At 36.6% G+C, this 16,028-nt stretch overlaps 1 protein-coding gene across 1 annotated transcript in view; it reads right to left on the bottom strand.

Moving 5' to 3' along the window:
- The window catches only part of LOC150110354 (uncharacterized), a 152,663-nt gene that overhangs the window by 115,860 nt on the left and 20,775 nt on the right, over positions 1-16,028 (bottom strand). Inside the window, exon 2 of the mRNA XM_090393200.1 lies at positions 9,786-9,860. Coding sequence (XP_090249326.1) covers positions 9,786-9,860 — 75 coding nt within the window. The remainder of the gene's footprint in view (positions 1-9,785; positions 9,861-16,028) is intronic.

Raw genomic sequence — 16,028 nt, forward strand, 5'->3', positions numbered from 1 at the left:
TGTTTATTATGTCATCTGATGTGTCAGGATTATTTGATAAGTTTAAATTTACTTTCAGTAGATACTAAAGTATCCATTTTTTTATGCAGAGGTATCTGGTGGGTTTTCTTTCAGTGACATCCTGACCAATTTTGGGATTGTTTCGGGAGTGAGCCCATAGGTCTTTTGACTGATGCACTGAAAAATGGAAGCACACATGATCATAAAGTTCAGGTATGATGAAATTATCATACCTGAACTTTATGAAAAATTGCTATTGATATTTTCTTAACTGCCACTTGCTCAGCATAAGTGAATTTCAGGAGAGGTGCAGTGGTGGATAACTTCCTTTTTGCATCCTGATATGATACATTTTATTCTGTTTTAACTTTTGAATTTCCTTTTCACCCTTCCACCTCTAACATGCATGAGAATAGGCTCTACGATCTCCCTGACATGTAACACATTTAGCTTTCTTTGCAGAGCAAGATATATTATCATGCTACATCGGGCACGGATGGCAGAACCACAACAAGCAGTTCAGGCATGTCCATATTTCTAACATTTAAAACATCTCAGGGAATTAAAGATGTACAGCGTAACAGGGGAATTGAGGCACTGCACTTTTACATATGTTGGAGATTTAGGTGTATCAAAAAGTAAGGATGATGTTCCTGATTGAAACCAGGATGCACCTCATACCTATCACTCCTTGATCTTTAAGCTCTGAACATATCTCCTCATCTAGAACATCAAGGAGATCCCATTCTGATATCAGTCCTCTAAAGAGTTTAGTGTTTTGAGGTGTTCACTATAACTGTTATTCAAAAATTGCTTAAAGCCCAACATCACTGGGTTTCCACTCAGTGATATTGCCTTAAGTAATTTTTCTGAGTGTTGCTGGCTAGATGTTTCCATAAGGATATTACTAGGACATGGTTTCTGGACTATTTTGGGTGATCCTTGCCAATCCTTCTAAACTCTTTAGATTAAAGAAGATTCATTCCCCTACTGGCTTTTCATTTGTTGCATGGATAGAACATGGTACATTATACTAGGTACACTTATGTAGTATCACATATGTTTTGTTTCTAATGATGTGTATCAATGGTTCTGTGGTATAAGTACTTGGTTGGGACCTTGTTAGGATCGCTGAAATATATGAGGATGAAGGATTCATGTTCAAGAAATTTTCTGTTTGATACCAAAAATCCCAACCCACTACAGAGCAACACATGGACATCAACTGACTGGCAAGCAATGACTGTGCCTGGAAGAACTCTGATACTAGCACTACAAAAAAAGCTTTAAGTCCTGAGCCTAGACTATGGGGCAGGAGGCTTACTGCAATACTGCTGACCTTTTGCAGGCAAGCTTATTAGCTGAATGATCTTGGCCACGCCATCCGGAACTGACAATTCTATATGAAACTATTGGTATTCACCAATCCAGAGTGAGCCAGCACAGTAAAGTATGGTCAAAATTGAAATATGAGTCATCAGACAGGAATAAAACTCTTTCATTCCCCCTGATGCCAGATCGCTACTACATACTGCTGCAGGAAGTTAAACATGAAGGCAAAGAGTGCTAAGAATACCTGGATAACCAAGATCATGTTGCCATTGTAAACTAGACCATGGAAATTTAAACTGTAAGACTCTCGGCAGTGAAACCCAACTAACCAATTAACAAAAGAGTAAAAGCAGCTACAATGGGACATTACTGGATTGTGTGAAGTTAGATGTAATGGTGTATGGTGTAATGGTTAGATGTATGTCTCCATTTTTTAATTCTTCAATTAAAAAATGGAGACATATAGTACTAAGATGGCAGGATTAGGACAGAATCAGTGGAGTTGGGTTGTTTTTCAATTTCTTGTTAATCATGAATCCAAATTCATTGATTTTTTTTTTATTCTGGCATCTGGCACGTAGTACCATATGTATATCTTTAGCAAGAATTTTGTCCAGATATCAAAAAAAGATACATCCTCAAGGTGCAGGTCTATGCATCAACAATAAGCAATACTGGTAAAGAAATTGAAGACTTCCATCATGAAGTATCACAAATGTACAAAGGAAAACATCATTTCAAAATTGTCATTGGACAGTTTTGAAAGTAATACTTCAGTTACGGCATAACTGAAGTATTTCATGACAAGAAGCTGATGAAAACTCAATAAGAAATTTTGAATAATTTTTAATTTTTATTTTATTTATGACTCCCATCCACAAAAGGTTGCAAACCTATAGTATACTGTGGATGGACTAAGATTATTTTTTTTTTAATATCATTTATTTACTTCTTATAATTTTTTGTATTTTTAAATTCATTTTTTATTTACCTGGTCCAGAAAACCCTAGAGATCACACATGAAACCTTTTCAAGTTATTTCCAGCCTCCAGTAAGCAGGGTGGTGGCCAAACACTGGGCAATAAAATCCATCTATCACTTAAGGACAATCACAAGCAACATCTATGTCCACAGTGGGATTCAAATACATAGTCTGTAGGTTGGAGAGTGGCTAAGTTAACCACCCAGCCAAACAAGCTAGCAACAGGATATGGCACAAGAGATAACAGAGCTGTAAGACTAATAGAATTTGTGAAATTAGTGGAATCAAAAAAACATCCAGAAGGTGGACACAGAAAAGTCCAAGTGAACGAACTAGTAAAATTGAATTTTTCCTTTAAGAGGAAAACTATTTCAGGTCTGTTCTTTATCAGCATCTTCAACACTGGAAATGTCCATCATATGGTACACAGTAAGATTCAAATAAATTACCAAAAAGCAAGAAGAAAAATGTTTCAAAGATCAAAACATAAACGTTCACACAACATTAAATCAACAAATATTCCAACATGAATTAAGCAGCAGATTTTAAAATCTTAATAAAGATGACGATGCCTGATAATGGCATTATGACCTAGAACATTTTGTAATGTTCACATGAAATAGATGGTACCAAGGAAAAGAAACAAAACAATACAGCTTTATGAAGAAACAAACAGAACTGAAACTGAAACAAACTGACAGCATACTTAATAAAACTGAATACACTGAACCATGCAAAACAATCAGAAAATAATACGAAATTTCAATTGTAAACTAATACAACAAATGATCAAAGACAACTGAAAAAAAGCTCAAAAAAAAAAAAAAATGCTGAAGTCAAACTACACAATGGGAGCATAACCACAGATAGATTATGATAAAGCAAAAAAAAACTAAAGAATTTATTCAATGTTATATCAAGATAATAGAAACAATGAAAAAGACAACTATAAAATTATAAAATAACTAAAGAGATATTTAAGCCATTTACACTTCGCAGATGACATAGTTATACTGATTTCAACTCCATGTGATCTACAAACTCATATTAGCAAACTCCAAACTACTAGTATTAGCAAAACAGGTGACTTAAAGATTAACCTATCTAGTTATGTTCAACAGCTTTGTGCAAACAGAAAAAATAAAAATTGATGACGATGACACTGAACAAGTGAATCATTACATATACTTAGGACAATGGATGAAGTCAAAAGATAAACAATGCTTGACTGGAAAAAATTTAGTAAATTATAGTCACTATTCAGAAGCTAATGACTATGCCTAAAAAAGGAAATGATTATAACCACAACATTCTCCTTGTATATTGACACATGGCTGTGAAACATAGTCATTAAATTCCTGCAGAGGTTTCTGTGGTTAAGAAGTTCAATATAATTATTCCGGTTTTGTGACCACATGTTTATTAAAGAAAACTTTTTTTAAAACTAAACAAGTACTAAAAAACAACACCCAACAAGTTTCATTAGTCATCAGACTAACATCTTCAGGAGTAAAGAGAACTAAAAGTTTAAAGCACAAACTACTAAAAATTGTGAAAATTAGTTCAATTGTTGGTATTGTGAACATCTAAACAGTTTGTTAAAAAACCAAATAACAGATCTATACAACCGTTAATGCATGTTAGTTGGAGACAATGTTATTTGTTGTCGCATTCTGTGGTTCCACTCACTCTGTCCGAAGTCTGAAATTGGTAAATTTTTAATAAACGATGGCCAAACTTGATTTAAAATCAAACCTTGGTTTTTATTGCATTGCGTAGGAATTTTAATCATATTTGCTGCCTCTTTGAATTTTCATGTGAAACAATTCTTATCTATATAGGACATGTTTGTTCTATCCCAGAGTACATCATGACCGGTAGAGGTTGTGTGAAATGCCAATCCCGATTTATGTTCTCTCTTATTTTGCATGTCCTTTTGATGTTCACTCATGCAGATTTCTCCTGATCTCCCCATCTGGCCCACATAGCAGATGCCACAGTTACAGTGAATATTATAAACCCCTGGTTTTTTCATTGGGTGATATGGCGGTTTTGGAGGATGAAGAGATCTTAATATTTTTTTAAGTGACAGGAAAGTCACTTTTATGTTGTATTTGTAGAGAAGTTTGGCTAATTTATCTGTTACATTCTTGATATAAGGAAGGGTGACTGTGTTCTTGAAATCTTGTTTATTTAAGTTTCTTGTAGGTGCTGTATTGAGAATTTTCTTAATTAACTTAGTATTGAAACCATTCAGTTGTAGGATCTGTGTTAAGTATTGTATTTCTTCTTTCCATTTTTCTTCTGTACTGGGGATGTTGTATGCTTGATCATTTAAGGTTTTTATTAGGCCTATTTTTTGCTTGGGGTGGTGATGAAGTAGCGTGCAGAACTCTTCCTGTGTTTGTTGGTTTTATATAGATGGAGAACGATAATCTGTTTTTTTCTTTCATTTATTTCTATAAGGATGTCTAGGAAAGGAAGTTTTTTTATTTTCTTCTAGTTCCAGAGTGAATTTTATGTTAGGATGTAAGTTATTAAGATAGTCTTGAAATGTAGTCAGTTCTAGTGCTGTTCCTGGCCAAATGATGAAGATATCGTCCACATAGCAGAGCCAGCTCTTAAACTAGAGCTGTAAAACAATAATAGCCTCCAAAATCTCTTTACTATGCAGGAAAAGTGGATTCAGTTCCAAAGCACATGGATATCCTTTAATTGAAGAGCATCTCATCTTCTAAATTAGTTCGGCCAAAATAATAATATCACACCTAAAGAATGTCTTAAGTGCATAGGAAAAATAGTGAAGGATTACAAAAATAACTAACCATTCTTAAAGTGGTGCCCTTATTCCCTAACCACTCTATCACAGTTTTGTAAAAAAATGAATATCCCATCTTAAAGAGCTTGTAGTATCTACATAAGGAAAAAAGGATTAACATTTTAAGAAATAAACAGAAACGAAGGACTTCACCAATCAGTAAAACACTAAATATTAATTTCATTACACACAGAATAAAAATATTATAAAAAAGCTCAATAAAAGCTAATTAAATAAATAATACAAACATACAGAAAGAAACGATAAAAATTTCTTGTTTAGCATTTGTTTTTCATCTATATATGCATATATGCATTTCATCACAATATCATTTTTCTCGCAAAGAATTTTGCCATGATGATTTGTCTGTGAAGAATTGTGTTGATACAAAAGTGAGCAGACTTTTTACATGGAGAGTGGTAGACAAGTGAAATCAATTGTAAGAGCATATTTTGAATGATATGTTTATGGATGAGTCGAAGGTTCAATATGACAGATAATATGCCGATGATTGAGTGAGATTTCTCTGATGAGGTTCAGTGTAGTAGTGGAGACGGAGAGTTGTACAGTAGGTGTCCTTCCCCGATGAGTCTTCGGACTCCTTGGAGGTGTCATGAATAATAATAATAATAATGATAGTGGAGTGAATGTGTGCAAAAAGTGTAAAGAATGTGAGGATTTAAAGAGTGTTTCAGGTCTTGTGAGCAATATCGTTGTCGAAAGTGAGAATCTAGATAACAGCAATATTCGAGATATCAATGATGATATTTGCGAGGTAGTACCTGATAGCTGTGAGAGTGGCATTGAAAAAGAGAATGAAGTTTACAGAACGATTGAATGAATCATCGGAGAATAAAAATGATGACATTGACGCAATGAGTGAAATAGCACTATTACGCAGAGCGATACATAGAGTAAATCAGCAGCTGGAGCGTTGGAAAAAATCTTTAACAAGCGTACCGACTAATAATCAGCAAAAGTATCATAGAAAAAATAAGGGTATGAAAGTGAGTGTAAACAAAATGAAAGAGCATGTGTTGTATGGGGATTCCTTAGTAAGAGGTGTGTTAGTTGAGAGTTTAACAAAATCGTACCAACCCAGTGCAAACATAAAGAACGTAAGCGAGTCAATTGGAATGCAAAAACAGTGGGTGAAGGAATTGATAGTGGTAGCGGGTACAAATGATTTGAAAGGAAACAAAAAGGCTATGAGTGAGGATGGTGAGTCTGTTGCCGCCATATGACAGTGAAGAGTATAGAAGGAGGGCCATAATTGCCAATGACTTTATGCGTGAACTATGTTTGATGAGTGGTGTGGAATGAGTTCGATAAAGGAGTTATATAAAATTGATGGTTTACATTTGAATGGATTTGGTGTACGGAGACTTGAAAAGGTGTTGTCGAATGTAGTGGAAATAAATGCAGAAACATTTATTTCCACTAGAGAAACTAGAGTTATTAAGGGGTGGGGAAGTAGATATGCAGATTTTAGGGAGACAATTGAGTGTGTGTAATATGCCCAAGCGAGTAGGAAAGACCACGAATCAGAATGGGATAGTTAGTATAAGCCATCAAAATAGGGATGGGACAAGTTGGCTTCTGCAATTCATGTATACAAATGCCAGAAGTATTAGAAACAAGAGGGAAGAATTTTTGGCCTTGGTTGGCACTTCCAGACCACAGGTTATTGGCATTAGTGAAACATGGCTGACAGAAGATGACACAGCTAGTGGGATTGAATGTGAGGGGTATGGTGTGTGTTCAGGAGAGACAGGGAGAATAAAATGGGGGGAGGTGTGTTATTGATGATAGCGGATGAGCTACAGCCAAGGAAATTAGAAGTGGAACTGCAGGATAGAGAAAAGAGCACATTTGAGGCTATTTGGTGTGAGATTGAAACTAGCAGAACAAAATATACAGTTGCATGCTGCTATAGACCAGGTGATGGAATAGATGGTGGTGATAGTATGCATAAGCAAATAGAAGAAATGAGTGGAAGGAGGGTAATTATTATGGGAGATTTCAACTATGGTAACATTGATTGGAAGGAGGAGAGGACACGTGGAAGGAAGGAATTAGATTTTATGCGGTTATTAAGGGATAACTATCTGTGACAGCACGTAATGGAAAATACTAGGGGTCAGAGAGTGCTTGACCTGGTAATTGCATCTGAGAATTTGGCTGTAATGATATGACCACGTTGCCACCAATTGGTGAGAGTGATCATGGGGTCTTGATTTGGGAGGTGGAATTTACAATTCCACCTCCCAAGTGGCTAAAGGTGTGGAATTTACAATTAAGACAGGGTGCATGTGGAATTATCGGGCTGGTAAGTATAACAAGCTTGGGAGATTGATTGATTGGTTCAGTGCCATGACATGTACAACTGCAAGGGCTAGAAGTTGACAGTGCATGGGAGGCAGTTAAAAAGTATTTGCATGAAGCAATGGCTGACTGTATACCTAGAGTCCGAATAATAAATCAAGTAGGAGTTAAATGGATGAATAACACCATTAAGCTTGAGGTGCAAAAAAAGAAACAACTATGGAGGGAATTTAAGGAGAAAGGTGACCGGCAGGCACATGAACAGTATAGAGCCCAGGCCAGAAGGGTAACGAGTGTGGTAAGAAAAGCAAAAAAGGATTACGAAAGAACATTGGCCATGCAGGCTAAAGAGAATCCTAAACAATTTTTTCGATATGTTGCAAGTAAAAAAAAAAAATGTATATGGCAGAATGATTTTAAAGAATGCCGATGGTAGGGAGGTAACTGAATAAGATGATATAGTTGAATTACTGAGCGAGCACTTTGCAAGAGTATATCATCCAGGTGGCGACATTGCAGAAAGAATGAACCAATAGATTATACAGGAATTGTGGTGAATGAAGTGGAGGTGAGTAGTCTATTGCAAAACCTTAATGTGAATACATCTGTGGGAGTGGATGGTATACCAGCTCGTGTCATACACGAAGCGGCTAAAGAATTGTCAGTACCCTTGACCATTTTGTTTAATCTGAGTCTCGAGTCTGGGTTAGTCCCGATAGGGTGGAAAGAGGGGGGGAAATAGTTCCACTGCATAAAGGACGTTCCAAGACTACTGTTGTAAATTACCGACCGATTAGCATATCAGGAATCGTTGTCAAGGTCTTGGAGAAACTAGTCAAGAGAAGAATACAGGATTGGATAGATGAAAATGGGATACTGTATGGGGGGCAACATGGTTTTGTGAAGGGTAGATCATGCCTCAGTAACTTGCTCACATTTTATAACACAGTGACGGCTGAACTGTATAAGGGTAATAGGCTTACGGTGATTCTACTGGACCTTGCAGAGGCCTTTGACAGGATACCACATGGAACTCTAATCAGTAAACTGGAGCAGATGGGGATGGATATAAGGTTGGTGAGATGGATGGGTGGTTGATGAAGAGATACCAGAGAGAGGTTTATTCAGGAGTGGAGTCCAAAAGATGGCTTGTGACTAGTGGTGTGCCACAGATTTCTGTTCTTGGACCACTACTTTTCAATTTGTTCATTAACGATATAGGAAAGGATCTGAGAGAAGTGTTCACTTGTTTGATGATGATGCAAAGTTGGGTAGAGCAATTGTGAGTGCACAGGATGTCAAAATTTTGCAGGATGATTTGGATACTTTGGAGGACTGGGCTAAGGAAAATGGATGTCAATTTAATGTGGCAAAGTCTAAGGTTATGTATTTTGGAGTGAAAAGATTACCAGCAGTATATCACATTAGTGGAACCATACTGGAGATTGACGAGGCCAGGGATTTGGGAGTGCTGGTGGATAGGGAGTTGAAGTTTAGGGGGTACATTGCAAAAGTGGCTAAATCAGCTCATCAAATCACTTGGCTGCTGAAAAATACTTTTCGCATTTTTCAGCAACCAAAAAGACGAGCAGAGACAAACAGGTTATTGTTCCTCTGTATCAAGCCTTGATAAGACCCTATCTAGACTACTGTGGCCAGATTTGGGCACCAGGGTTTCTTCTTGATGGGGAGGAGGTGGAGAGGATCCAGAGACGAGTGACCAAGATGATAGCAGGTCTATGGAATGAACCTCATGAGAACAGGTTGAAGATTTGTGGGTTGTTGCAGAAATTAGCTGATAGGTGGAAAAGGGGTGATATGATTGAGATATTCAAATTACTGAAGGGTTTCTTTAGATTAATTCAGAAGATATTTTTGAGAATAGGACTTTGAGGACTAGGGGCCATCCATGGAATCTGGGCAAGAGTTTGGTTAGCAGGGTGAGAGCTAGGTTTTTAACTTGGAGAGTGGTGAATGAGTGAAATAAGCTGTCAGAGTCTGTTGTGGGTGCCATGACTGTAAATGAGTTCAAGGCAAAGTATGATAGATACTGTGTTAATGTTGAATAGTTGTTCTTGACGTGATGTTAGGGCCTCCCTCGATGAGTGTGTCGACTCCTTGGAGTTGCCCGAAATAATAATAATAATAATGAATCTAATGACTTCACAGAAGTCCATTAATAATATAATAAAAATTACACTTAAATATTAAGCTTTCATTGCATTATAATTTATTGAAAAGGATCCTTAAAAACTGACTCATGAAAATGAGCAAATAAAGATAAAGCTTAAGAAAAACTGAGATCAACATGCAAAAATATATTCATACTTCTCTGTAGGTGATAGATTAGCATTACATTCTTTATTTTTTTCTGCATCAGCAAAACAGCCCCATTCATTATTCCTGTAAAATACATTGCAAATATAACTATCACTTATAAACAGTGTACTTTTTTTCTAGAAGAATATTATAATCTGATCCGGTCAATGTTTTACAATTAGAGATATTAAAACACAATATTGCATTGTTGCCTAGTGAAATGATAACTAGATTAATCTAAAATGTCATAACAACATAATCATTCTATAAAGAGGATGACTGTGCATATATGGATTAGTGGACAATGAGACAACCATTGCTATAAATGTTTTCCATCCAACGCTCTACAAAGGACTATGCTCTATAAAATCATCCAGCTCTATTATTTGGTTTGGTTTATTTGCCTTTATGGCCAAATCAACTCAAGCTACGAGGCTAGCATTATTATGTCTGTTAATTGCATGTGTTCTAATAACCAGTGTGCCTGCTTTGTGGGATGAAAAAACCCCAGTGTCTGGGAGGACAAACCCTGCCACCTCTGTATGAGACTGGATAATGACCTCACATTCAGGGTTTTAGTGGTGAAACTAGATCAACATAAACTGCATTAATGTGATTTCCTTGGATCATTTCTATAACTGTTATAATATAGCAGAGATTTCAACACACAGCTCTCCAAACTAATCTCATATTAATTATGTTTCAGCTCTAATTAGCAAACCTGTTATAACTTTCTCACTATAACAAATTAATGAAAAGCTCTAACAAGAGACCACAGGCACAATGCTATTCTAAAGAAAATTTACTATAGCTAACTATCCATGACAACCAACTTCCTGTGCTCCCAAGTTTTGCATCACTATAATTTTAATTTCCATTTCCAATCATCCACCACGAGTCCGACTCCATGGTCATATGTTAATAATAATACGCTGGTGTCCAAAACATAAGAATGAACATTATTTCTGAATATTAAAACTGCAAATTCAGATGAATCAGCTTGTGACAATTTGTATAACTGAAAATTTTTAGTAGAAAGCAAGTGCACAATCAAATTTTCAAATAGCACACAAAAGGGTCATGTGATAGCACTCAGCAGGGGGGAAAAGGCAAAAGGCTGTGTTAAGCGAATTGTGTTTGAAGGAAGATCTTTTCATGAAGGAATAAAGTAACAAACTTGGATGTCTTGTAATGTCTCAAAGACATCATCTAGATAATTTCACGCGAGGAAGAATTATTGGAAAGTTTGAAGAAGGCTGCAGAATTACTGATATTGACAGAAAGTGTTATATTCAGGTTCTAGACAGCATTTCAAACAAATGTAATGTTTGAAAGGGGTCATCCTAGTTCTACAATGGAACATGAAGACAGATTTTTGATTACAACAATGAAATGTAACCGACACAACAGCAGGTCAGCTCCATTCAAGCACAGGTCAAACTATGGCAAGATGTCTGTGACAAGTTGGCCTATATACCTATATACCCAAAAGCCTGTAGTCCGCATTCCTTTATCCATAGTTCATCCAAGATTGTTTTCAGTGGTGTTATATCCCTAAAAATTGGACAAGAAACTAATGGGCTAATTTATTTTTTACAGATGAGTCGTTTTCCTATAATTTTAGACAAAAACAATGGAGAAGAATGCCCATAAACTTTTATGAACTTCGAATGAATTTCTTTTGCCATTAAACCTTCTTTCACAAAGAATTTCATAACCACACAATACTCAATTGTATCCATTTCAAGGAATACAGGGACAACACTTTTGCTTCAGACAGCTGTATAAAACAAACTACTTGATAGAATAACTTGCAATTTCACATGGATGCTTATGATAGATGTACCAACTTAGAAAAAAAAAAATCTTGCCGATAGTGTTGCCATCTGTGGTTGAGGCCGAGAACTTTTCAGACCACCCTCGTAAGACAGAGTTGAACTGAAGTTCAGGGTGGACATATTCTATACTGAAATGTCTCTCCAAAGAAGGGTAAATCAAATGGGAGTTAAATGGATGAATAACACCACTAAGCTGGAGCTGCAGAAAAAAAAAAAAAAAGAAAGAAAGAAAGAAACAATTGTGGAGGAAATTGAAAGAGAAAGGTGATCTGCAGGCACACAAACAGTACAAGGCACAGGCCAGAAGAGTAACTAGTGTGGTAAGAAAAGCAAAACCAGATTATGAAAGGAAGTTAGCAATGCAGGCTAAAGAGAATCCCAAACAGTTTCTTTAAATATGCTGCAAATAAAAAAAATGTATACAGCAGAATGATTTTAAGGAATGCCGATGGTAGGAGGGTAACTGAATCAGTCAAAATAGCAGAATTACTAAGTGAACATTTTGCGAGAGTATATCATCCTGGTGATGATATTGCAGGAATGAGGGAACTGTCATCTTATATGGGAAGTAAGGTGAATGAAATGGAGGTGAAAAGCATATTACAGAACCTTAATGTGAATATATCTGTGGGATTGGATGGTATACCAGCTCGAGTCTTACATGAAGTGGCAAAGGAATTGTCAGTGCCCCTGACCATACTGTTTAATCTAAGTCTCAGCTCTGGATTAGTCCTGAGGGGGTGGAAAGAGGGTTAAAATAGTTTCATTGCATAAAGGAGACTCCAAGACTGCTGTTGCAAATTACCGACCGATCAACATATCGGGAGTCATTGTATTGGAGAAGTTGGTCAAGAGCAAAAATACAGGAATGGATAGATGGAAATGGGATACTGTATGGAGGGCAGCATGGTTTGGTGAAGGGTAGATCATGCCTCAGTAACTTGCTCACATTTTATAATACAGTGACAGCTGAAATGGATAAGGGTAATGGGTTTACAGTGATACTGCTGGACTTTGCAAAAGCCTCTGACAGGATACCACATGGAATTCTAATCAGTAAACTGCAGCACATGGAGATGGATATAGGGTTGATGAGAGAAATCAGAGGGTGGTTGATGGACAGATATCAGAGAGTAGTTTATTCAGACTAGTGGTATGCTACAGGGTTCTGTTCTTGGACCACTGCTATTTAATTTGTTCATTAATGATATAGGAAAGGATCAGAAGAACTGTTCGGTTATTAGCCGATGATGCAAAGTTAGGTAGAGCAACAGTGAATACACATGATGTCAAAATTTTGCAGGATGATATTTGGATAGTTTGGCAGACTGGGCTAAGAAGAATGGATGTCAGTTTAATGTGGCAAAGTGTAAGGGTTATGCATTTTGGGGTGAAAAGATTATCAGCAGTATACCATATTAGTGGAACCATACTCCAGGAAATTTGATAAAGTCAGAGACTTTGGAGTGTTAGTGAATAGGGAGTTAAAGTTTAGGGGGCTAAAGTGGCTAAAGCAGCTCATCAGATCACTTGATTACTGAAGAATACTTTGATGAGCAGAGACAAGCAGGTTATTATTCCTTTTTATCGAGCCTTGATAAGACCCCATCTTGACTACAGTATGCAGATCTGGGCACCATGGTTTCTTGGTGATGAGGAGGTAGAGAGGATCCAGAGGCGAGTGACCAAGATGGTAGCTGGTTTATGGAATGAACCTTACGAGAACAGGCTAAAGATTTGTGGGTTACAGAAACTGGTTGATAGGTGGAAAAAATTTGATATGATTGAGACATTCAAATTACTGAGGGGTTTTACAAAATTAATTCAGAGGAAATTTTTCAGAACAGGTGTGGTAGTGAGAGAACTAGAAGGGCTATCCATGGAAACTGAGCAAGAGTGTAGTTAGCAAGGGTGTTAGAACTAGGTTTTTTACTTGGAGAGAGTGGTGAATGAATGGAATAAGCTGCCAGAGTTGGTTGTAGGTGCCATTACTGCGAATGAGTTCAAAGCAAAGTATGACAGATACTGTACAAATGCTGAATAGTTCTTGACATCATGCTTAGGGCATCCCTCGATGAGTCTAAGGACTCCTTGGAGTTGCCCGTAATAATAATAATAAAATAATAATTTTCATGAAACATCATCATGAACCATGGGCTCACTGCCCGTTGATGTCTGATGCCTGTTTCACTATCTTCTTCCACCTTTCTTTGTCCAGTGCAGTGTCGCAGTTTTTGTACACCCATTCCACACCATTCTTTTATATCGTCTATCCATTCACTGTATGATCTACCTCTTCTGTTTAAACCATCCAAAATACCAAACATAAATGTCTTTATCTTCCTGTCCTCACTCATTCTACAAATGTGTCCAAATAATTGCAGCTTCTGTTTTATAATCTTCTGCATTAGATTCTCTTTTGGTTGTATCTTCTGATAGAGCTCTTCATTGGTGATTTTCTGTACTCATCCTATTCTTAGAATCTTCCAGTAACAAGTTCTTTCAAATGCCAAAATTCTTTTTCTTGATTCTTCATTTATTACCCACGTTTCAGATCCATACCGTACACCGCTGAAGATGCATGTTTCCAGTACTCTTAGTTTTATTTGCAGACTGATCATTTTACTTTTCCAGATGTTATCCATGGCCTTCAGATTTGTTTTTCCCTTTGCAATCCTGATCTTTATTTCTTTTTTACAGTCCAAGTCATGTGTCAGTTTACTTCCCAAATATGTGAATTGTTCTACATTTTCTATATCAGTTCCATCCACTTGTATCTTTTGTTTCATGTTCTTCTCACCAAATACCATTGTCTTTGTTTTTTCAAAGATTATAACAAGTCCAAATCTCTTCCCTTCCTCATTTAACAGTTTCAGTGTTTTTTGTAGTTCTCTTTCGTCTTCTTCAATAATAGCAATGTCATCTGCAAATCTCAGATTGTTAATTCTCATTCCATGTACAGATATTCCTTTGGCATCTTCTTTCATTTTATCCATTGCTCTAAGTGTGCGATGAAAATGCTTGGTGATATTGGATCTCCCTGTCTAGTACCTCTGCTTGTTTTAAACCATTTCCTCAAATCATCACCTATTCTAACTGTTGCAGCTGCATTCTGATAAACATCTTTTAATATAGCTATTAGTTTTTTTTATCAATTCCATAGGATTCCAGAACTGCTAATGTCACTTTCTGGTCAATACTGTCAAATGCTTTCTGAAAATCAACAAAGCAAGTATATATGTTTTTGTTTTTTCTCCTATCTTTCTCTGCTATTAATCTCATTGTCAAAATCTGTTGAATTGTAGTTTATTGTTATAATTTCCTTATATCCTATCCTCGTACTTATAGCAAGCTCACCACTAATCTTTACTTATTTTTCCTTTCTCTCTCACACATGTACATAACTCTTTTGTCTCTTAACAAATTAATATATTTCTTAGGATCTCTGCAGTCTTATTGGCCTCTCTATGCTTTAAATGTCAATTTATCACACAACAATCTGATGGAGATCACCCTATAAGTATTAACACATTTATTTCCTTTGCTGCGCCAGCTAATACCTAGGATAGAAAGGATTCTTGCTCAGGGTGACCCCTTCAGAGACACAATGATAATTTGATCAAGATTAATCTTATTCCTCCGCTTGCTTATTTCTTTCTCACAGTCGTGGCTCGCTTAACATATTTATACTCATGGGTTTATCTCACTTAGTTCGTTGATGATTTTATGAGCGGTAGTTTTGAATTCAAATAACATAAGCAGATCAGGCAAGTACATGAATGAAACAATTTAATGAGCTTTAAGGTGATACACAATAACACAATTCAAGCAGGTTAATATGGTAGTACTCAATTTAGTTCAAAGGCTCTAATTAATTTGTCTAATCACACATACTGAATTGCAAATAACACTAATACAATCATAAAGTATAAATTTCATAGGTCATCATCATGCCATTCTGATACACGTGGCCATCAGTTAACACAATAGCACAATTTACACATTAAGTTTAACATAATCAGATATCTACTCGGCCTCGTGGGCTAACAAATCTTAACACTGTTTTGGACCTATGCTTAGTTGTAGGCTACTCTTACAGTCCCTTAAGTTCAGTCCAATACAAATGTCCTCACAAGGAATTCACACTCTTCTATAACTGGAATTAGTATTTCAAAAGTCTACATTACCATATTAGTCCTTGAATTCTTAAGGCTTGTTCCTGCCTTGTCTGGTCATCAAGGCCTTCAATATAGTCGCTTTAGAGGATATCTTCCGTAGATCTGTGCAAGTAGAATCTCCGCGAGAAACCGGGGGGTTGGCAAGGTGACATCGCCTCAGCATCAATTTGGTTTGTCCGTCGCACGACGTCGCTCAGCTATCCAGTGCACGGATATAGCTTGGCCCAATACCAACG

Source organism: Typopeltis vanoorti, chromosome 1, assembly GCF_054136105.1.
Source record: "Typopeltis vanoorti isolate ZY-2024b chromosome 1, IOZ_Tvanoo_1.0, whole genome shotgun sequence".
Classification (NCBI taxonomy): domain Eukaryota; kingdom Metazoa; phylum Arthropoda; class Arachnida; order Uropygi; family Thelyphonidae; genus Typopeltis; species Typopeltis vanoorti.